This window comes from Equus quagga, chromosome 15 (assembly GCF_021613505.1).
Source record: "Equus quagga isolate Etosha38 chromosome 15, UCLA_HA_Equagga_1.0, whole genome shotgun sequence".
Lineage (NCBI taxonomy): Eukaryota > Metazoa > Chordata > Mammalia > Perissodactyla > Equidae > Equus > Equus quagga.
Window position 1 is genome coordinate 76,524,721 of NC_060281.1, and position 25,132 is coordinate 76,549,852.

Here is a 25,132-nt window from a genome sequence, read left to right on the forward strand (position 1 = left end):
AACCAAAACAGAATAAAAGATGGGATTTTAATTTTTTCTAACTTTACTCAGTAGTGTCTTAATCCTAACCTTAATCTAGCTAAGCAAAAACATCCCTTTAAACCTATCATTTAGTACACTGAACAATTATTGCCCACTGCCCCTAAAGATAACAAAGTCAGGGTCAGTTTTTACTCTGTTCTAAACAACAGGCACTTAAGACAACTCCGGCGATGCCAACAATTATAATTATGTCAACGAGTCAAGATTTACAACAAAAACATGCTTTTTTATATCCAACATGCCTTTATCCCAATTCTGGAATTCACAGTTCAGTACTCTGTGTACTTTTTGGCATCTTCCAGAAATCCAATCTTCAGAAAACAGTTTCATACTTAATACACCAGTACTTTTTTTTAATGACCTTAAGACTAGACTTTTGAGAAAAGGATAATAAAGTTGTAAAAGACTCTCCAATTTCAAATTTCTTCTTCAAATAACCCAAGACAAATTCTGTAATTTAAGAGAGTGCTTACCAGCATTATGCAAAGCTCTTAAGACTAGCAGTAAAATATTCCAATGCTGGTTTTTCCACAGAATTGAATATATTTGGAATTCAATGGTAATATATTTTCCTCACTATTTTCAGAAATCCAAAAGCCCACAAAGGATACTTTAAAGACTTTTTCAATTATAAAAGGAACACAAATGAACTGGATATACATATATATAATTTTTAAATGATCTAAACAAATGTATATCTTAAAAATTTATATCATCATTCTTACAAGTTAGAATGAAAGTGCCAATGGATATTCAAGGTATAAAAGCCAATTCCAGGGCTGGCCCAGTGGCGTAGTGTTTAGGTTCATGTGATCTGCTTCAGCGGCCTAGGGTTTGCAGGTTTGGATCCCAGGAGCGGACCTACACACCACTCATCAAGCCATGCTGCCACGGTGGCATCCCACATACAAAAACTATGGGAAGACTGACACGGATGTTAGCTCAGGGACAATCTTCCTCAAGCAAAAAAGAGGAAGATTGGCAACAGACATTAGCTCAGGGCCAATCTTCCTAACCAAATAAGAAAAATAAGCGAATTCTGTACATAATTTTAGTCAGCTCAAAATATTTTGGAAGCAGATAAAATATAAATAATAAAGAGATATGGGGGTTTAAAATTTTCCCTTCCTGTATATCACTGGGCTTATTTTTAAATTTATACTGAATTTTAAAAATATATAATCAAGAAAAATGAAATAAATAGGAAGGTGCCTACTGATAAACATGAAGAATTAAATTTATATTCATGTTATCAGCGTACATTTCTGCCACATTCAAAAGAAAATCTAGCAAACTGTTAAAGGTAAAGGCAGGTGTCTGTTTTTCCAGTATGCTAGTGTGCCAGTAATATAACAAACTAATTAGGGGACAGACTTAAGATAGATCAGCATTACAAATATAAAAGTGAAAAAATAAACTTATTTCAGAAGCATACAAACATTTCTACACCCAAACCATTCATTTTATGACTCTATAAGTGATCTTCAGGAATTCTTTACAGAGATACAGTAATATAAAGACTGATTCATTTTTGTATGTTCATAATGTGATCTCAATTAAAATCCCCAGATAACCATCAAACCAAACTTTCAGAAGCATTCACCTATTGCATGCACATTAATTTAAATTTTCATGATTTCAAATTTACATCATTTCCAAAGCAAAATTATTTTGAGTAAAACGTTAATACCAAAATTGAACCAGAGTTCTTTTTCAAGAAGTGTTCAACCTTTTAATGCCTAAAGACTGAATTCTAGAAAGTTCCTCTCAAACTAGGTTCAGCTGCCAAACAGCTTTTCGTGTGAAATAGCAAAAATATCTGTAAAGCTACCTACACGCACTAAAACTATAATGTATAGATTACCTTAGATCTGTTAATGCTATTATAAACTGATGAATCTTTTCACAAAATATATATCCAATAATCATGGGATCATTTTAAATCTCCATAAAATAACAATTTGAATTATTGTTCCAATGAATATTTACTTTTCCCAAACTCTATTTTCTTCGACTCAGAGATTTCCGAGAGAAAACTATGAACTCATTAACCATATGGCAGCCATCCAGGTTTCCTACTGCTTTCAGCAGGCCATCGAAATACAGAGACTGGGTTTAAACAAAGGGTAGAACCAAGCAAAGGTTTTTTGCTTTGATATACCTAGACTGGCAGAGGTTAAATTTTATAGTCCATACACTCGAGAATTAATTAACCAAACAAGTTACCACGAAAACTTTTAGGTACAATACTTAACCTTGGGAAAACTAAAAAAGCTGGACAAAGCTGTGTGGTTCTGCTATTTAAATAAAGCATCTCAGCTTATATATTACTGAACTAAAAAGTCAGTGATTAGTCTGCAGTCCCTCTAGTGTTCAACTAGTTAAATTAACAGTCTCAATATGGTAAAGACTGCTACTTACTTATTTCATCCTACTAAATCTGCTCCACATATTAAATAAAAATGAATTTAATAAACACAAAACAAGGTGCAAAAACGAATCAGCAGAATCTTAAAGTTTTCCCGTAAATCATTTAAGATTCAGAAAGAAAGAGTAAATGCAAAACTACGTACTTTCCACTATAAGATTGATCATCAAGCACCCAGCATGATGCCTAGCACATAACAAGTGAACTATAAATATTTGATTATTGCCTAGTTCCCAGCTTCAACATATAACTATTTCAAACCATCACTTATTCTTAGTTTATTGCTACTATAAAATTAGGCACAATAAGCATAAATAAAAACTATTCTGCAAATAAAAAACCAAATGTGGGAAGGGAAATAAGCTTATTATGGCATGCAACATGAATCTGGAGTAGTAATCCTTGTTAATCAAACATTCTTGCTTATTCTATATATGTAATAGTCAATAAAAAGCCCAAAATACTCTGGTCAATTGATAATTAACATATACCATACACTTACTATAATTTTCAAGGATTAGATCAAAGTCCCTATTTAAAGCAACATGGGACATAGCTTTAATTTTTTATTCTAAAATCCCTTCATGAGCAAAGGCATAGATATTATGAATCATCTTTGCACAGCCAAAGCCAGAAAATGGTCAGTTATAAGAGATCAGTTTTCTAAATCAAATGCCTGTACATAAATTAATTAAGGTGATACTGACAATGCTAGGTGGGAAAGAATTCAAGTTTCATCTACACGTAGAAATTATGACCAAAACTCCGAATGGTAAAATAAATTCAGGAAGATTTGAATATTCTGACAGTGGAGTTCATTAAAGGAAAAGTATGACTATGAAATGCATTTAGACAGCATTTAAATCTACAAACTTTTAATAGTCATTTCATGTTCTATCATAAAATAAAGCTGTAATTCCCATATTATAGATAAGAATAAAAGACAAGCAAACTTAAATGACTCGTCTATGATGACATATATCACAGGAAAGGCATGGTGTGAACACCCAATCTTATTTTCAGTTTACTTGCCATACTTATCTTAGGATCTCTACCTCTCCAAAGGGAAAAGATAACAAAAGAACGGTGCATTTCCTCCTGGTCTCTACTCCACTTTGGAGACGTGAGGGTGAATAAGAGACAGTAATCCACAATCCGTGACCTGTACTTCTGCTGAATGCCAGCTGAGCTAAGGTCACAAATGGAAAAAAAGAATGATAGATGGTTCCTGGCCAAGAAGATGTGATTCACTAATGATGGAAGGACTCTTCAAGCATCCTCTGGGAGACACGGCTGCATTCCATGCGTCACCAAACAGAAATTTCAACCAATACAGGAAATTGGAGCTACTGCAGGTATACATGCGAGAGTGCTTGCAAGCATCTTTGGAGGAGACAGATCAACTTCATTAACAGTCTTTGGAAAATGCCGTTTTAAATTAGAGAACTTGCAAAGTACTAAACTTGCTACATTAAATATTTAGAAAGTATATGGAACCAAAAGGCTATCTTCCTAACAGTAGAAGAAAAGATGTATACTGACACTAAAAACCGTTTACTAAGGATTTCAGTTAAAATGTTTGCCCAAACCATATCCTAACTCATTATACCACGTAGTCTACAGCTATGATATTTAAACAAGTTAGTGATTAATTCAGGATTTCAGGGTAAGAGAGAGAGAGCTCAGTGAAAGCTTTTGGCCAATCTGATTCTGCAGTGAAACACGCAGTTCCCAGAGAGAGCCTGAGCCAAGCAATCTTAGCTAATCATTTCTACACAGCAAGCCTGCACTCCAGCGTTGGGCTGGCAATTTATAACATATGTAGGGCAGCCAAGGTCATTCAATCCATCATGTATCTATAAGTTAACAAGGCTTCCGACACGTAAATATCATTAAGCACTTTAACCCAATAAACAGCACTCTTCTACAGCCCGTTCTACAGGACAAGCAGAACGCAAGCTTTTTGTCAACTGTTCAAACTACTTGCTATCTACAATACTAATAAAAATAATTTATGGAAAATAATTTAATTAATTCTAATAAAGCTTTTTAAACTATAACCTACAAGAAATAAGCAACTGTAAAAAAGGGAAACAAATTCTCTCACCGTCTTTTCAATATGCCGTTAAAGAGAAATGAATGCATCGAGAATATCTTTCCAATAGAGTCGTATACTTTCCCTAAAACAGTCTTCTATAACAACAGCATGTTCTCCTGTGATCCAGGGTACTAGGAAGACTTCACAGTATGCAATGGTGCCAGACTGATAATCTTTACACAAACGTCTATTTCATTCATTTACTAATTAGTGTAGTCAATAAACAGGTGCCAGGAATTATACTGGTCCTACAATTACAACAATGGGCAAAAGTCAGATGCAGGTCCTGCCCCCTGTGCAGTTTCCAGCCCACAGGGAAGCCCATGTAGTCCTATTCAAAAACTCTCAAAACCCCCAACTACCTATTAAGTCCAAACTCCTTACCCTAGTGTTTAATTTCCATCACTATCAGGCACAAACATGCATTTTCAATCAACTTCTCATCTGTTAACTCTTCCCAAAAAAGCCATTCCAAACTTTCCTACTCTATATCCTTATACATGCAATTCCTATATATACCTGAACTGTGCTTGCCCTGACATACCCACGTAACCAAATACCCAAATTCTACCCATTCTTTAAGGCTCAGCTCAAGAATCAACTCTTCCTCAAAGCTCTGCCTCCTTCCCTATCACTCCAATAGTACTGTGTCCCTCTTAGGACATCTGCAATAATGCTCTGTGCACATATGCTATCTCCCCTATTAGACTGTCAGCTTCTGAAAAACAGAGTAAGTTTGATCCATTTCTGTATTGTGCACAGCACTTAACACAATGTAGGCTCAATAAATATCTATTGAATAAATATATGGTGGTAATTCTAAATACAAAAGATCATTAAACAGTGACAATACTTTATAAAGCTCAAAGAAAGCCTTTAAAACATCCTCTCATATATCATTTTATTGTTACAAACTACTATAAATTTAAATGTGTGGGCAACTGAGCTGAAACAGTACTGACCCCAGGACATCCCATGAAAATGTTTTTGGCCCCTGAGTATCTTCCAGCTCACTGCCCCAACCCTACTGGGAATCAAACTGATATCCGTGAGTATCTGCATCGTCACGGATAACGCTATATTTAAGCCACTTAGCCTTTTTTGTAAAATGGATGTGCTTCCTGAGGATGGGTCAGGGAGGGCTCTGGCTGAGCTCTGGCTAAGGAAGCCGTTACTGCAGCAGTGGGGAAACTGCCCCCACCACGCCTGCTACTCAAATCAAGAGTCCCTCGTTACTCTCTGCATGAAATCAATAAATGACGTAGTAAATTTTTCCACAATAGAGTCACAATCAAGAAACGTTATTTCCTCCCTAAACAATCAGAGTTGTATGTAATTTGTCCAAGAATGGCAAGGCAGGTGTACTTTCCATTATTAATATCTACTAGGCTACTTTTAAAATAAGTTAAAAATATACTTCCGGAAATTGAACTGAGCGCGTCTAAATTTTTCTCTTTTAGACTATTACATTTCAGTGTAAATAACATGCCCTCTTATAAATAGCAAACATCAAAACTGCTTACATTTAAATAAGTCCACGATTACCTGTGAAAAAATAAAATAATCTTACTGAAGAGACCTCATCTTGAAGAGGTTCACACTTTCCTTATTCCGCAGTCATTCCACAAATATTTACTTATTTCCTACTGGTGTCAGAAAGAACACCTTCGAGAAGATTAGCAAAAGGCTTACCTCCCCCAAGGCTAGCAAAGCCATAAATAAAGGTAATTTTTTAAATGGAAGATATTCTGTATACGACATTACATTAAACAGGAGGAAGAGGTTTCTAATGACACACACATCTGTGAATGCTCTAACCTTCTCTTTACCATTGTATACACACAATCTCTCTCAACAGAGAGACACTCCACCTTTATCCAATTTTCATCTTATTCTTAAATTTTTTTTAAACAAGCCAGTTCTGCTGCATGATTAACTACAAACTACAGGGTATTATTCTACCGCAATACCCTGACAACCAGCTCATATTCAGTTACACTATCAGAGTACAAAAAAAAAAAAAAGAACTAATTGTATGATCATGTGGATATTATAGAAGCCCTTTCGTTCAATCCTAGATGGGCCTCGAGAGGATAATGCTTATTCTCTTGAACTCTCTGCCAAATCACGGTATGAAAGAGCCAGGATCAAAACAAGACCCAATTATACAAAGAGTGCATTTTATCAATGTCGGGTCTATAAGAAATAGGTATGTGGCCCACTACTTGTGAAAAATTCTTCAAAAATATTTACATAGATGGAGCTTTAAAGAAAATTATCAAACATTTACTAGCCATGATGATATTCAATGAGAATCTCTTCAGGTAGCATCAGGACAGGAGCTCAGAAATGAAACACTTAAAGCAACATAACGCAATTTCATAATTCTCTCGGCCTTAAAACAGATTTCTAAACTGTTGGGATCTTTTGGGGGGGTGGGGAGAAGCAGCCTATTTATGTCTTATTTCTACCATTAAAATATTTTTTATAGAGTAAAAAAATCTTAGTTCCTACTAATGCTCATTGCTGAGTGTATCTATATCCAATTCTAGTTACCATTTGCTCAAGAATCATAAAACAGAACAAAATGGAAACCATTTGTAAAGACTTTTTCAAACAACTATTCACGAAAGTTACGCACAGACATCTATAAATCGGTTTAGTCTACTATACTTTAAACAGCTCCAGAAACCATGTAACTTAACTCAGTGGCAGCCTCAGCAACCACCTCCTGCTTCACCCAATAGTTACCATGTTCTTTTTCTACATGCTTCTGATTTTCAAGATCTGGCTCTGTTAGATCCATAAAAAGAAAGGGAAGGAAAAGACCTCCAACAACAACAGATCTGTAATTCCACCTTTTCAGATGCCTCAAAATATACTTCACAGAAGCAAATGCTAATCTCACATCAAGTTTAAATATTCAAATGCTTTGTGTCCATGTCAAGTTTTTGACTATAAAACTATTTTTATTTAATTTTTACTTCCCTGTTATCAATTTGGTGTGTGCTCAGATCAGAGGATCAAGACTAAATGTATACACACTGACACTAGTGGAATCAACATTTGCCAAGTGTTATAGAAAACATTTAAAATCAAAAAAGATTTTAAGTCCTCTGTCCAGAATTATGCAAGCCAGTGTTCCTTCTATAAGTACAGGAAATAGACTTGATTTGTTATCAACAGAATTGTAATAGTTACGTAGGTTTTATTTAAAATAGTATGGTAAAGTTGATTTATTCACTTTATATGGCACAATCACATAGTTTCATGTTACATACTGCTTCACAGACGATAATGGTTTCAATTTTAAAAGGTACAAAATATGGGTTTGGGTTCCACTATGACTAGTGACATAACTAAGTCACAGACTTTTTCTAAGCTTCAGTTTCCCTCTGGGTACATTAACTGCAACAGTATAAATGGGAGAGAGGACACTCACTGAGTCCTCTCAGTGATGACCCACCAAGATCCATTCCCACCTTCTTGTTTCCTTAGAAAACCCCTGTTTTATTTTAAGGACTTTTTATTTCGTCTCCTATATAAAATACTCTAAAGAGTAAGACTGACCTAATGCCATCTGAATAGGTCAGCAAAGAATTTGCTTGTAAATTCATGTCAGCAATGGGTTTCCTTGTAAATTTTGTAGGAAAGAGTTGTTCTCTATATATGTAATTTTAGCTCCCTACCTCAATTTTAACATTTGAATATTACGTTCAAATATATAATATTTTCTTGAATTAATGAGACCCTAAATTCTACTAAGACAAACTTTTTCTCCAATTTACCACATTCAGATTCTTACACATCAACCTTTCTGAACAAGAGATAAAACAAAGAAATTGTTTTACTGGACAAAGAAATCTTAATACTACCTTATGTACAGGACTCTCTTCTAAATCTTAAAGTTTTCTATGAAAGAATAAGATTTTGAAATAAAACATACATAAATGGGAAAAAAATCAAAAAAGCTATTCTTAAAATTGCTAGACTAAATACTCATTATCAGTCACAATGTATTTATCACTAAAATTACTTACATATCAAGGAAAAAAACTGTATGACACCAAATAACAGTTTATCAACTTTTAGGTTAATTTTCAACCCAACTTGTTCCAGTGGTGATTTTAATACCTCATTAATGGGGGATTTTCCTCAGGTTTACTTCATACAAGTAGGTGACTTTACATCAATGCAAAAATATTAGATCATAATGTCTGTACTTACCAAAACATAAATCCCCCCAAAATCAACTGATTAGACCTAACTTATCCTTAAAGCAATAATCTCTAAAATATATTTTTTTACCAATTGTTTAATTTTCCTATCATTAGAACGTAAGCCCTTACATGCTATTTCACCACAATCTCAGTATAAAAAGTCTCATTTTTTCATAGAAAAAACTAATTACATGGTTCAGTAAGTTGCCTGTTGTAACACATTGATTTTATTTACATTCAAAAGTTAGACTTTAGCTTGTTCTCTCAATTTCAAGCATATTTAACTTAATAATTCTATCTAAGCCATTATATCTTTTTCTACTCTTCATATGAAAGAATTCTGAAGTCATTATGCTCTTATCATAATTTTACAATATAAATTTATTGCTTACCAAAGTCTTAATAAGTATTTTATTTTCTTTTTTAAGGATATAATTTACCATTTTCTATTAAATCTAATATTTCAGTAAGTATGCACTAGAATCATTTGGATAATTATCATATAATAAAAGCTATTACTATTTTACAGCTTTAGCAAATTAATTTTTTCAAAGCTAAACACAGGAAAATAGAACATACCATGATTATTTTAAAAATCAGAAGTTTTATCTCAAGACTTGAAGAATTTAGATCCCAGTGAAAATAAAGAACACTTACTTTATAAACTATTTAGAGCTAGGTACCATCTACCGCTGGCATGTGTTTTCCCTAAAAGTGCTTGTTTTTCATGAAATACAAATGTGCTTTTCTCCTATCATCCACAAAATAACAACAAATACAAAAGTTAAAAGAAAAATTTACTTTCAGGTGCATTGTGTTAACGATTTCAAGAACTGTAAACACCATGTAATGAAATCTCCACATAAGTGTTGGTACATAAAATATTACAAATCTAGAATGCTAAAAATAATATAATTCACTTGTTTTCAAAATCAACAGAATTTTATACTTGAAGAAAAAATAAGTCCAAACAACGTAAAAAAATTCTTTTCCAATTTAGTCAGAGACTAATTTCAATGAACCATAAATTGACCATCAATAACGAAAAAACAGAAACAGGCTGGAAAGACAGGAATCAGATGTTGTCTTGGGAAGACATTCTCAAATTGAATGACATTTTACCCAGAGATAGTGTCATTCCTGTCAATTTTATATGTTGTCACTTTCACAGAAAGCAAACTTTTTTAATCTCAACTGAGAATAAACCCATTTACAATGCTGATTAAAATTATTTCATTTCATTTAGTCAAAGATAAGAAATCACCAAAACCCAACAGAAAATTCATGGACTATAAGTAACACAATAACATATTCCTACATACTTTATTGTCTTATGATTTTAGAAAATTCAATGTCACATGTTTCTTCTTAGTATGCTCGTCAGTGAGGGGCTATTCATTTTCAGGGTTTGACTTTGCCCCCATAATTTGCCTTTGCAGATCTTCAGTGTTTCTCTTCCTTTCTCCTCTGCTCTGCCTCCCTACCATTCCTGTGACTGAAGCATGCAGTCTTCATTTGATCTTTTCACTGCTTTTATAAATGATTCACGTTGTTTTCTGTCATTTTTAAATAGGCTCAAAGTGAGGCTTTTCCTCATGCCAGAGAGAAAAGTTGTTGAGGAAGAGGATATTCACACAGTCTCAAAGTTTCACCCCAAATTTACCTAATAATTACAAAAGTAAAAGGGTATCTTTACATTGGAGAAATCTGGCAGACACTACTTTCACCAAGCCATCAACCTTAGTAGGATCAATACTGGGATAAACTGACATGCTGGGCTTCTGAGACAATGCCACAGGAAGTACATTATCACGTCCTCGATATTCTTGCCAAAACTGTTCAACCTCAATCTAAGCATGAGGAAACATTGGACAAATTCAGAATATGGAACATCTGACAGGACAACCGAACTGTTCCCTTCAAATAACACCAATATCACTGAAGGATCCAAAAAAAAAAAAGACAACCTGGGGAATATTCTAAATTAGAGGAAAATAAATTTCAATTTAGGTCTTGGCAAAAGTTAGAGGTTGAATAAACGGACCAGAAACCAAGAATGTTTGGCACTAGGGCTCACAATGTTGCTGTTATAAGTTTATGGAACACTTACGCATTAGTCCTGCAAGTGCATGTCTGCCCATTTGGAAAGTAATCAATCTACTACAGTCATGCGCCAGGTAACGATGTTTCAGTCAATGAGGAACTGCACATATAACAGCAGTTCCATAGATTAGTGCCACAGAGGCAGGTGTGCTGTATGCTATTCCATACAGGTTTGCATACGTACACTCTATGATATTCCAACAACAAACGAGTTGTCTAACGACGCATTTCTCAGAAAGTATCCCCATCATTAAGTAACGCATGCCTGTGTATTTCTCTTACATACATACAGTGTTCTCCACTTTATACATATTTGTGTGCTTGTCTTAAACCCTTTTTAGTCTATAAACTTACCAAGGGTAGAGATTACATCAAACCCCTATAACTGGCCCCACTGATAGAGGTATGAACACAAGGAAGGACACATACCTATATTTGGTGCTCAGCCAGTGCCCTGCTTAAACACCACTATGTGGAAAAGGCAATAAAGTTACAAATCTACCTTACAGGGGATCCAACAGACTCAAATCTTGAAGTTCTGACCTCTTTATAACACAATTCAAGATTCACTATGAAATTTTGTTTATAGCATAAGTCTAGACAAATTTCATATGAGCAGGGGGCAGCTTTGATGCTCTAACATTTTATTATTCCCAGTTACTCCACCCAAACATTAAAACTCACACTCAAAAATATGATTACTTCAACTCAAAGGCACACTTTAAAAGTTAATATTTGACGTTTGCAACAACATGGATGGACCTGAAGGGTTTTATGTTAAGCGAAATAAGCCAGACTGAGAAAGACGAACACCATATGACTTCACTCATATGTGGAAGATAGATAAACACAAGGACAAAGAGAACGGTTCACGGGTTACCAGGGGAAGGAGGGTGGAGGGTGGGCACAGGGGGTGAAGGGAGCACTCATATGGTGACAGACAAGAAATAATGTACAACTGAAATTTCACAATGATGTAAACTATTACGAAATCGATTAAAAAAATAAAAAAGTAATATTTGATGAACATTAGCAAGCATTGAATGCTATGCAGAATAAACCAACTGTTTAAAAAATGCCAAAACGTTTTAATTTTGATGTACAAGTTCATGGTTGTCATCATAGTAGCAGCAGCAATAGTTATAATTACAGATGGTTCTCTGTGCTGTTTTAAGTACTTTAACTTTTTGTATCCTTATAACCCAATTGACAGTGAGGAAACTGAGGCACCAATAAGTTAAATTAATTGACCAGGGATACACAGCTAGCAAGTGACAGAGCAGGGATACAAACCCAAGCCCATTCTCTGAACCACTATGCCACACAATAGAAACAGCAAGTCCCCCCACAAGAGCCCAAATGTGTTTATGCAAGTGACAGGGACAGGTTATAAACGTGTTTTAGTCTTCTCTCAGACTATTTCAAAAATATTTCAAGCATTTAAACAAAGAGTCTAATATTATAAAACTAACTTGTGTGTGTATCCTGTAGGATTATTCTCTTTCTATCGGGATACCTTACACATTTAAATCTAAGATGGTTGCTTTGGTAGTATATTTTACTGTCAGGATGTTAGTAGTATGCTATTTTGGGGACACTGTAAACACAAAGGGAAACGCCTCATAACATAACTAAAAAGCATTTTAAGGAACAATAAGTAAAATGTCCTTATAAAAAGAAAATGCTGCAAATAATGGTACTACCATGCTTAAAGTTAACAGGGTTCTACTAAAATTTATTTTACCCAAAATGAAATGACTCTTACATATATTAGGGAATGAAAGTGATTCCAAAATATCCTCAATTTGTATGACTACCAATTAAAATACTCCCTCTGTATCCCTTTTTGATGATAGCTCTACACGCCACATTCTCCCACAGGGAATCAAAGTGGTCTTTACGCCACTCATTCTTCTAATTAAGTTTCAAATACTTCCTAATATTACGTTGAACCGGATAAAACTACTGTTTTCATCCACTTTTACCTACAAAAATGGATACTTCATATGCTTCAGCCTCATAACTTTCACAAATTCAACAGAGTAAAAAGAGTACATGTACTTAACAAAGTTAGGATTGTTTCCTCACTGTAACACTTCCCTGGCGACATGCAAAGGAATAAACAATTTACCCCATTTTTGGACTCAATACGAAAAAGCAAATAAAAATAGAAAGTAATCATTCTCATGAGAAAACAGGCACAACATAATGTTAAGAGAAAAGGACTGGGTTACAAAACAGTATGACACCAATTCCATTTACACATAAAAACGCCAAATATTAACACACTGTCTTAGACTTCAGAATTTTTGTTTCTTTGTTCTCTTCATTTGGCGGTTCTGCTTTCCTATTTTTCTAACTAAAATGCAGTATTTCTGTAATTTATAAAAACAATTTAAAAAGAAGTTAATCTTTGCTTAATTCTTTACCACAAAAATACTTATTAATGAATCTACATATGAAATCTAAAGCAACTACAAAAAATTTAAATAGCCTAGTCTTTCTGTTAACTCAGTAACAAAGTCCATGAGAAATAACACGATAACTTAATGAGTTATTTCTAAGAACACTGATCATGTGCTTTCTTGGTATGGATATAAACAACCTTACCCTATACATCAACTAAATAAACCTAATTAACAGTTGTGTTTGGTTTCATCATCATCATAAAACGATGATTTGCAGCACAAATCATCAACAAATAAAGACCAGACCAAAAAGTTAAAACAAGGGATCAATGTGGAGTAGAGAAATGTAAGGAGATTAAGAGTCAGAAACAATCAGGAAAAATAAAGGCAAAAGAAACTAAAACAATCAATAATGTTACATTCTTCTACTACATGTATAAAATTTTTAAAAGAACAAAAATATACACTGATATTTAAATGGATAAATATAAACTCTGTAAGTATGTTCTAGGAGGTATCTTATTTTTAAAATCCTGATAAACAGAATCCAGATGTATGAAACTAATCTTACCTGAGTTCCCTGCTCACTACATGAAATAAGCTTTGAGATGTCTGTAAGTTCTGAGATTTTGCTGATTAACCAGCTAAGTAAGCAATCTTACCCAGAAAGAGTTTTTACATTTATAAAACAAACACTCTAAAAAACATGAGGAGGAAAGTTTGAGTTGAATAGACAAACGGACTAAAACGTAAACAGTTCAATTAGTCCACTGTGGTTTACTGCCCTCTGGCTGTTGTGGCAGGAGATATCACAGATAAAAAATGGCTGCAAGGAAAAGCTAGGAAGGTGTCAGAAGTTGGCAGGAAATCCTTTAGGGAAATTGAGGCACTATTTAGAACAGACCTTCAAATATACATTCAAGTTAGTCTCGCTCCTTCCTTAAAAAAATGTTAAACATATCAACTAACAAAACATTTCAAATACTATCTGAACTTTTTCAACCACAAATTAACAAAATATAGTCTGAACATCATAAAAGTTGGCTCTAGGAGACTAAGTCAAAAGGAGTTAATGCCCTATCCTAACATTAGAATTAGTCTTGATTTAGAAAAATTCCTTAGCATATTAGATACAAACATTTAGGTAAAGAGGTAAAACTTTTACTAGAAATACAAAGAATATTGGTAAAATTTCCTCTGGTTATAAATCTGTGGTAAATATAAAAAAGTAGCTCTGAATAATGAAACTCTTATATTAATTCAAAGTTTCCAGATGTCAGATGTAATCTGAAGTTAAAAATTAGGCAACATTGCAGCAAATATTTCCTAGAATCCCCTAATTACATAAAAAGTAGGAACAAAGCAAAGGAAAACTTACCATGCCAAAATCAGACCAGAACCTTTATGTTAATCTTTCTCCAAAATACTACCCAATGTCATCTCATAATTTAGTCCACTAAGGCTTGCGCTATGTTTCTATTATCACTTCACTATTTTCCACAGAGTTCAGCTGGAAATGAACCACAACAGCCACAGTCCAAGAAAACAGTTCTGTTCATCTCACTAACTTGCTAATTACTCACAATTCACTATCATTTTAAAACTGAATTTTAGCCTTGTTTCCAAACCAACATACCCAGGGGACACAATACTTTCCTTTAATAATAGTGGCTCACAAGGTTCTGATTCCCAGCATGTGGGAAAGGACAAGAGAATTCAAAAAAAACGGGAGTGGAAAGAGGAGGGGTGAGTGAGAATGCTCCTTTTGAGAGACACACCCATGAAACACTTGGGGTTTTCTTCTCAGCTAGTCTTAATAACCTGTTCAGAATTTACCACTGTTCCAAAAGTATATGACCCAAGTAATTTTTAAGAAAAAACAAAAACCTTACCCTGCAGTTCATGATGTATTACACCCACCAGGTTGGGTTCGTCTCCCCACCAGAATATCCATAACTCTTTGCAATCTGGTTTGACATCACGACGCCATACACACAGCAAGTTGGCTTGCAGACAGCGGATGAAACTTAACAGGATTGGATCATCTTGGGCTGGGGCTGAAATTATGGGTCCACAGTCCCCGTGCCCTCCAAAATTGTACCTACGCCATTTGATTCCCGTGAGTTCAGCCTGGAAAGACAAGAAAATTACAACACAAATCAGCAAATGTACGAAAATAAATATTTACACTACACTTCACATCATAAGATTTCGCCCACTGAATAATGTATGTCAATTCTTCTTGGTTTTTAAAGAGGAAAAAAAGTCATTTCTTCCTATCAAGACTTCTACCTAGCTCTTTATATTAAATACCAAAATACAACAAACAGATAATCATTATTTTCTTTTGAATCATTTTTTACCTAAACATTTAGTGTAAAGTCTCTCTGTATAAAACTATTTTCTACGTTATTGCTCTTTATTCATTCATAAATTATATATAGAAATCAGAGTTTAAAAAGTAAGTTTGCAGAATTGCAACAATTTCTTTTAAAGGAGTGCCTCAATTTCTTCCCATCCAGAAGCTACAGTTTAAATCCTTTTTAATCAGAGAAATAGTTATTAGCATGCAGTACCATGGGCTTCATTACGAATGCCAAAAAAAGCTGCTCATAAAACTGATGCAAAGTTACCAACAATTTATTCATGTTATTTAACATGCAGCACACAGAAAAGCTTTGCTTCTATAACAATTCCCTAATGTGGTCTTTTGTTTTTTAAATACATTTTAAAACATGGGAACTTTAAACCAGATGAGAGCAGAACTCATATCTTTGTTTTGTTACATAGAATTATATTTTAAAATTTCTTAAATCTTAGGTTTAAGGAACTAAACTTCAAAGATGTTTTAAGGCAAACAAAAGTTGAATTCCTTACTTAAGAAGCTATAAACTACAACTATGTATCCAAAATTGACAGTAAAACTGATCCATAATATACTTCTGCAGCAAACAGTCCACGGGTCCCTGCATTCACTCCTTACTCACTCACACTGTCCCTTCCCACTCCCCACCACCAAATTAATAAGTTTTGTCAACAAGTTGTTGTTCAAAAACCCAGTACCACCAGGTAGAAAAATAACTGTATCTTCCACTAATATAACTGAAGCCAATTTAAAAGTGATAAAACAATCAATCACTATAATGAACACATTTAAGAAAAGAATATCAATTTTCCTCAATCCAAAATAAAAGACTTCACAAAAAAATGGTTCCAAAAATAATATCCAAACTAAAACTGAAAATCAGTAATTTATCTTTTTACACTGTGAGATATGCAAATCTAATCTCGAATGAATATTCTTAGTAAAAGCTGGTATTGGCATCATTTAGGCTTTCCTTTTATGCTACTTGGTTTCCTCTGACTATAAAGGCACTACACAGCCAATGCAAAAAGCTCAAAAATAAATAATATAAATAAAAAGTAAACCAGAGATATTTTCTATAATCACATCAGAAATAATTATTAGCATCTTACTGTATGTCCTTCTTGTTTTTCTGTACATATACATTTTTAAAGTTGGAACAATACCGCATGGTTTTATAGCCTGCTTTTTCATTTATTATAAATATTTGTATATATCACTAATGATTCTTCATAGTGAATTTTTAATGTTTGCATAACATTTATTCACTGTTTGGAAAAAATACAATTTATTCCCTAACAACTGGACAATCTTTCCCCTTTTTTCACTATTATAATTATCATAATTGGTGAGCATCCTTGAACAGTGTTATTTTCCTGATTATTTCCTTAGGAGAGACTGCCTGATGTAGAATTACCAATGAATATGAATATTTTAAGACCCATGGATGAGTGCTACCATACTGCTTTTCAATTAATAGTCCCACCAATACAAATAACCTCCTTCTAAATTGCATATCTTTTAAAATACCTGCCAATTTAATAGAATGGTATGTCCTTGTACTAATTTATAATCCTTGTTCTGCTTAGAGGAAGTCATTATCATATATTTAATCAGAAGTATAACCTGGGGCAGGCTTCCTGGGTTCAAATCTCAACTCTGCACTTACCAGCTATAAGCAGCAAGTACCTAGAGCTAGTTACTTAACCTTTGTCTCTCAGCTGCCTCACGAGTAAAATGAGGATAATGGTATTTATAGAGTTGGTTAAATTAGTTAGTACATACATAAAGCACTTAGGACAGTGCCTAGCACATGGCAAAAAGTACATATGATGCTGTTAACATTACTAGTAGTACTACCACTATTTCCCTTTGAATTGTCTGTTCATATCCTTTGTGTGTTTTTCTGTCACACAAGTTTCTTTGTTTCTTCAAATAAAAGTAATGCGTGTGTGTGTTTTAATCAGAAAGCCCAATATCAATTTTTAAATAAGTGTCAAAGAAAGAAATTAAATAAAAAGTCTAAAAAGGGGCAACCGAAATCAGAAAAGTTAAGTAGAAGATTAACTTTTCTTATTATCACCTAAGCTAGTGTTCTGTGCCTAAGGATACTGCGGGATGGGAGGGGGAGGAAGTCGAGAGGGGGAATAAAAAGATACCAGTTAATATGAATTACTAATACTTACATTAACCATATTTAAAAGGTTAGAAAATTAAGATTGATATCAGAGATTTAAAGATCAAGTGAGTAAGCCCCCCAGAAAATCTATGAACAGTAATGTACTCACTAGAATACTTTCACCTGTAACATCCAGCATGGTGCAGCAGACAAACTATTTGGCTTTGATTCAAGAGAACGGTTTCCTAATCCTAGCACTTCCACTAACTTCCTATCGGTGCTTCTAGGGTCTCAGTGGTAAAGGAAAGCCACTGCCACCTGCTCTATATTCTTTATGGAGTTGTTCTAGCAAGTGATGTAACACAAATGCAAGTGGCATAACAACAAGGCTACAAACAATCAATTCATAACTAATTCAGCCAAAAGAACTGAAAATGTCCAATTATTTTAAAACAATTTAGTTCCTTTACCTTAAAGCTAAATTAAATATTATACCAGTCTTCATTGGAAAATGTGACAATGAAACACCATTCAAGCCTAATAGAGACAACTAAGTAGAAACTGAACTTTCAAAGACTTAACTTTAAGTTTTGTATTAATGTTTGATAAGAGGAAAGACGACTTAGTGATAACTAAAATACTTTGTCGAAGAAAAAGAATTCCTATCATGGATGTATATTCAACTAGACTAAAATATGTTCTCATATGCCATGATCACGTTTATACCTAAAAATCAATTCCACACAGAGTTCTATTGACCCAGTTTCTGATAACATATACCTCCAAGACTCAAAATTCTTTATCTAATGATTTCAAAATTATGAAGCAATCTTTTAAAATATTTCTAGATACAAATTACCCCAAAAATGCAGTATTTCTCACTGTCAAAGATGAACAATTCATAACTTAAGTTTAAAATAACATGGTTTTTAAAATATAGAATCAAAAAGATGAAATTAAAATATATAAGGAACAAAACCAGTATGTACATATATATATAATAATAAGCACAACCATCATCATTTATTTATCACCTACTTAATACCAGGCACCATACTACGGTCTTCACATATCATTTCTAATACGAGGCATCACACTAGAGTCCTCATATATAACTTCTAATCTTCATAAACAGACAGCTGAAGATATTAACACTCAGAAAGGCTAAATAATTCTCCCATCGTCACACAGGTAGGAAATGGCAGATCCCAAATACAACTGGATTTAAAGTATATATTCTTTCCACTCTGCCATGCTGCTTCATAGGGTTAATGGTAAAAATTAGCCCTAGAGGATCATAAAATAGTACAAAGAAACTGTCATCAACTCAATTTAGACAAGTGCTCATGGCCATGCTTTCTAATTTAAGAAAGTTCATGAAGCTTTCTTTAGTCTTCCAAGGTATTAAGAAAACTAGTCTGAGTGCCCACACACCACCCCAAGAATAAAAGACACTTATTTCACTCGGATAATTACACATTTGCCTTCTTTTACATGTTACGACTATCAGACTGCATCTATACAAGCTAATTCTTAGAGGATATATATAACCAACCAAGAAGATAACTATTCTAAGAGCAGGAGAGACTGGAGGGAAATTTTCTAAGCAATGGCTGGTATCTGTTGTGCAGGTAGTCAAGATCCTCAGAAAACTGAACGTAAACAGGGGGAGACTCCAATAGCCTAAACAGAAGACCTCTAGAGTCATTTCAGAATGGTTCAAATTAAATAGATTACAACAGAATCTGGATAAATGTACTTTCTAACAGCATGAACATATTTAAAGAAATTTTATATTGATTCTTAATGCCCTATTCTTTAGGTACTATACATAGGAAATGAGCTGATAAATTCTCCCAGTAGAGGTTATTTATTTGCACTGACCCACTGCAATCAGATCCCTCATGACCAACAGCATATACTTGAAATGTGGCTCCCGGGAGTTAAAACTGTATTCAGAGGTCATGGAATAGAGTAAAACTAACAAGCCTTGTTAAAAATGAACCCACGGTGTAGTATCATGGAAAGAACACTGATTGGAGGTCAGGAGATTTGGGTTCAAGCCCTAGGTTTTCAACTGTTTACCTGTATGATATTAGGAAATCTACTCCATCTCAGGGCACCTCAGCTTCCCGACCTGTGAAGTGACACAGCTGACCTAGACACTATAAATGAGTTCCAGTCTCCCTGCCCAGGCTAATTACATCCCACTCACAAAGGAAACTCGTAAATCAGACTGAACCTTTATTAGATGCCTTAGAATGATCACTAAGAATAGGACAGCTGCCAGAAGACATCTGAATTTTCAAGAAAGAGTTGAAAGAAAGAGTTCTCAAACTACAGAGCAATTAGCTTAATATCAATCCCAGGCAGGATTCTAGGATGGTGTGTAGAAAAGGCAGCTGCGATCATCAGAGGCTACCCTGAGAGCACTAGGAAACTCCAAGTCGGCCTCACTCACCTCCTCCTGTGACAGGGTCACTCCTCTAGTAGATCAGGGAAACAGGGTAAACATATTAAGTCGCCCCTCAATTCAAGTCATAGGAAGGAAAAAAGTCAGGATAATAGAAAACTTCTGTTAAAACATAACTACTCAGCTCGAGGTAACGACGGCAGAGTAAACACACACATCTGCTTTTGCTCTCTCTTAAATCCCTCTAAAACATCAGTAAAGAAGTTTGTTTCTTTGTTTTTTTTTCCCCTCAAATCATAAAATCACAATGGTAGGTAGGAGAGGAGAAGAGAGCATCAAGATTTTGAAAGCTAAGAAGCAGATGTTCAAGAGGTAGAGGCTTATTATACCTAAGAAAACTGAATCCTAGCTATGAAGAAAGCAGAGATACAACCCAATTTACACAGAATCCCCTCGGCCTCAGGAATTACAAACACAAGTATCTGTGGAAGTAGGGATGAAAGGCAAAGAGGAGATAAAATAAGGAAAACTTGCTGAAAGCCTGCTTAGAAGGCACTCAGAAGTCAGGTACCCTCCCCACTGCCTGTCTTTAACACAGCAAATTTATTGGAAGAATATTGTCTGGGGCCAGTAAAATTGAGGGTGTCTGGACTGGGGACACAGGTGCACTGAGGGCAGGGAACCAGAGTGAAAACAGTGCATTAGGTGAGCATTACAGAAGGAAGGTCAAAAACCACTCTCTCCCACCAGCTCCTTTTCAGCACCCAGAAAGGTGGCAGACAGTCTCTCATCCCCTAGAAAGGAGCCTGAGAAAACATTTTCTGGGAAATCTGACCAGCTCAAGAGAAAAGACCTCAAGATACTGACATCAGAGGCTCCCCAACTAAGGAGCCAACCCAGATCAGCGACATGTAGGGCAAACAAATGTCACTCACATACTCAGAACTTCAAGCAGTTTTTTAGTCTACCATCCCTAAACATGAACAGACAAGCAGGAATTACTAAATAGTTGAGAAAAACCACTGAGGAATTACAGAGACAAAAAATGAATAGAAAAGCAACTTGGAGGAAACAGACTACAACGGAAGAAGAACACTTTTCAAAAAGTCTATCATTAATATTCTCAAAGAGATAAACTTTTCAGAAAAGAAGAAGAGAGAACTAAAAGAGAGCTCCTGGAAATTTTTAAATAATGATGCCAAAAATGATAAAACTCAATAGAAGGGCTGGAAGGTAAAGTTTAGGAAATCTTTCAGAAAGTAAAACAAATAAACAAAATTGAAAAATAGTGGGTTGGGGAAGACAAAATCAGAGGAGCAGCCTAGGAAGTTCAAAATAGAATACAAAAGCTTTCAGAAACAGAAAACACTGAAAATGAAAAAGAGGAAATGATCAATAAAATAATTAGGAAAATTTCCCAGAAAAAAGAATGTGAATTTCTAGATTGAAAGAGCTCTCTGAGGATCCAGAACAACAGTTTAAAAGAGACTCAGGGGAAGGCATATTATTACAAACTTTCAACACACTGCAGACAAAGAGAAAGTCCTTCAAGCTTCCACATGGTGAAGAGGTCACATACAAAGAATCAGGAATCAGAAAGATTTCTGACTTCTCAACAGCAATACCAAAAGCAAGAAGGCAATGGTGTGATAACTCCAAAACTCTAAAGGAAAACTATTCCAAACAAGATATCCTTGCCAATCTAAATTATCTCTTATGCATAGAAATAGAATAAATACATTTTAAAATATGCAAGGTCTTAAAACAAGCACCCTTTCTCAGGGAGCTACTGGAGGTGTCCCCTACCAAAAAAAGGGAATAAACCAAGTAAGAAGATGTGAGATTCAGGAAATAGATCCAACATGGGAGGGAGCAAAATGAATCCCTAAGATTACAGAGAACAATCAGATGATTCCAGGTTGTCAACTGCACACCACCGTAGAGGGGAACAAATCCACAGAACTACAGGTCAGATGGCTCCAGGAAAGACTTCGTCAACAAAGAGAAGACTGACAGGACACCTGATATATCTGAAAGGCTTCAAAGGCAAAAAGTTTGGGGATGAGTTAGTTAAAAATATACAGAAGTAAACAACAAAAAAAAAAGAAGATAATTACCATCTTCAAGTTACCAGAAAAGGAAAAGTAATCAGTTTACTATACAGCTAAGCCATATATTAAAATAATCAAATGAATGTTAACACTGAATACTGAGCTAACCAAAATTACTATATAACTACTCTGGTAAAATGGAAGGATGGGAAAAGTATATTTGCTTTGTAGGAGCTTGCAAGAATGAGTTAATTCCTCATCTTCATAGTGAAAGATACAGAATTTAAAAACCTAAAAGTAACTAGAAGCTTAGTATTTAGAAACTCTTAAGAATCAAGACAATCAACAAAAGGGGATGAAAGTGTTTGCCTCTAGACAAGGTAAAATAGGGTCGGAGACCAGGGAAATGCTATTCGTATAAACCTTTTAGAACTGCAGTCATGCGTCATTTAACGACAGGGATAGGATCTGAGAAATGCTTCATGAGGCAATTTTGTCCTTGTGCGAAGATCACAGAGTGTACTAACACAAACCTAGATGGTACAGCCTACTGCACACAGAGGCCATACGGTACTCATCTCATGGGACTACCGTTGTCTATGCAGTCTACCGTGGACTGAAATGTCGTTATGCAGCACGTGACTTATTTGATTGTTTAAGAACACAACTCTGATTTAAAAAAAAATAAATAAAACTAACCAAAAATGTGGTAACAAAATACGCTGAATGCATACAAAAAGTTACTACTAATATTGAGAACCCACTTGTACCATTTTATAGACTGATTCTAGACAAATTCCTAAGCTTAAGAACAACTTAGTATCCCATAAACTGTGTCACAAAAGCCAAAAGGTTATTTACCATGTGCTAAAACAGTGTATTGTTGTTGTCTGTTTCTTTTCTCCATTTTAGATGATCAAAACTCCAGCTGGGCAGAGACATACTTCCACCTGCATGCTCCCTCCCACCTAGCTCTAATCATACTCTTCCACTCATAGCTAAGCAGCTTGCCAGGGATTCCCTCTGCGGAGGGGCTGAGGACAACAGGACACTGGACAATCCCATGCAATTCTCATCTAATACGGTATTTTCATGTTGTGAAAAATGCAATGTGGTAATTCCCCATAAAATCAAGTTGTATATCGAAGACGCCTTTTAACATAGATATTTTGCTGATTCACAGTAACTTTTTTCTTCCTCAACTGTAATTTCTTTTCAGCCCTCAGTTTACCAATATTAATTTAAAAACAAAGATAAAAGTTAAGCAGCTGTTTTAGCAGAAGCATAAGTGAAAAGGGCTCAGAAGTATAATCTGACATAAGTTTAACATAATTGAACAATGTGAAGCAACTACTAAAAAAGTTGCTGCCATCTTAAGCCACATTAATAAAAGTACAGTATCTAGATCCTATACAACAGATCTTCCTTATCAAGTCACTGGTCAATGCTGCTTTCAGCTCCTAGCTCCATACTTTGAGAGGAGTCTAGATAGAGCAGAACAAATTAACAGAGGAAGGACTAGGTTAGTGAGGAAACCTAAACACGCCATATGGCTAGAGGCTATATGGCCTTATGTTCAATCCTTTCAAGCAAATAAACATGGCAGCAAAAATCATATGAAAGAATAAAGCCACAGTGGAATTAAGTTGAATGAATTTAATATGGAGTTAAGAAGATTCGGAAGAAATTTGAAAAGTCTTCAATTATATGAAAAACTGCTATGTAGAAGATGAATATGATTTGCTCAGCCCAGAGCCAAGTGGTGACAGAGAATCAAATGGAAAAACTGATGATTAAAACAACAACAGCAAGCACTCCCTCAAGAAAGAATCCCTGACTGAGATCCCTGAGAATCACAGATATGGGGGCTTAAGGAGAAACTGGTCAATACTAGATGGTTTCAAACATCAAAGCGTTGATTGGACAATATGATTTATAAGGTTCCTTTCAAATCTGAAACATGAATCACAAGAATTCTTTCCTTCAAACCATAAGATTTCATAACTCTAATATTGTTTGTATCTCAGTCAACTAGGTTAGAGATTGGCAAACTGTAGCCTGCAGGCTGGCCACTTGTTTTTGAAAATAAAGAGTTTTATTAGCATAGAACTATGTCCATTTATTTACATACTGTCTGTGACTGCTTCCACACTACAACTACAGGGTTGAGTAGTTGCAAATGAGACTGTATGCCCACAGCCTGAATTAATTACTCTCCAGTCCTACAAGAAAAAGTTTGCTGATCCCTAAACTAGAATAACATACACAGGCAAATATGACATTACACATATAAATAAGAAGCACCAGAATTGTCCTCTCACCATAAACTAGAAATCTAGACAAAAAATATGAAACTACTGTTTTAAGATACTGGATAACAGAGCTAGGATCTCCTGAAAGAAGGAAAACAAATGAGGTGGGTCCCATAAAGCCTGAGGCAGCTGGAATTTGTGAGAGCACATCACCAGAAAGGAGAGAAGATGCAGAAAAAGAGCTCTAGAGATCTGATAGAGGTTCATTTGAGACTGTTCTTAAATACTAAGCTGCACATTCAAACAGTAAAATTCAACGGGGCCAGGCAAAGAACTACTAGAGAGCTATCATTCTAACAGCTCACACAAAGCTGGGAGACAGTCTACTTCTGAACAGAGTGAAAAACATTGTTAAATACCTTGGGCCTTAAATAGAGACCAGAGAAGAGTCACGGTTCAAAAGCAGGAAACTAGGCCTAACATAAAGACTGCTCTAACCCACCCTAATAATCGAGCCTCAGAAATCATCATCCTCCTCATCAGTATCTCATCTACAAGCAACTTATCTGCCAGCCAAAACAACATTCAAATCTTTAAAGAAATAAAATCCAGATTTTCAACAACATAATATTC

At 34.9% G+C, this 25,132-nt stretch overlaps 1 protein-coding gene across 2 annotated transcripts in view; it reads right to left on the reverse strand.

The window, feature by feature from the left end:
• MED13L (mediator complex subunit 13L) overlaps positions 1-25,132 on the reverse strand; it is a 282,014-nt gene that overhangs the window by 234,145 nt on the left and 22,737 nt on the right. For both annotated transcript variants that reach the window (XM_046640123.1, XM_046640122.1), the window contains exon 2: positions 15,192-15,429. In XM_046640123.1, the coding sequence (XP_046496079.1) occupies positions 15,192-15,429 (238 nt within the window). The remainder of the gene's footprint in view (positions 1-15,191; positions 15,430-25,132) is intronic.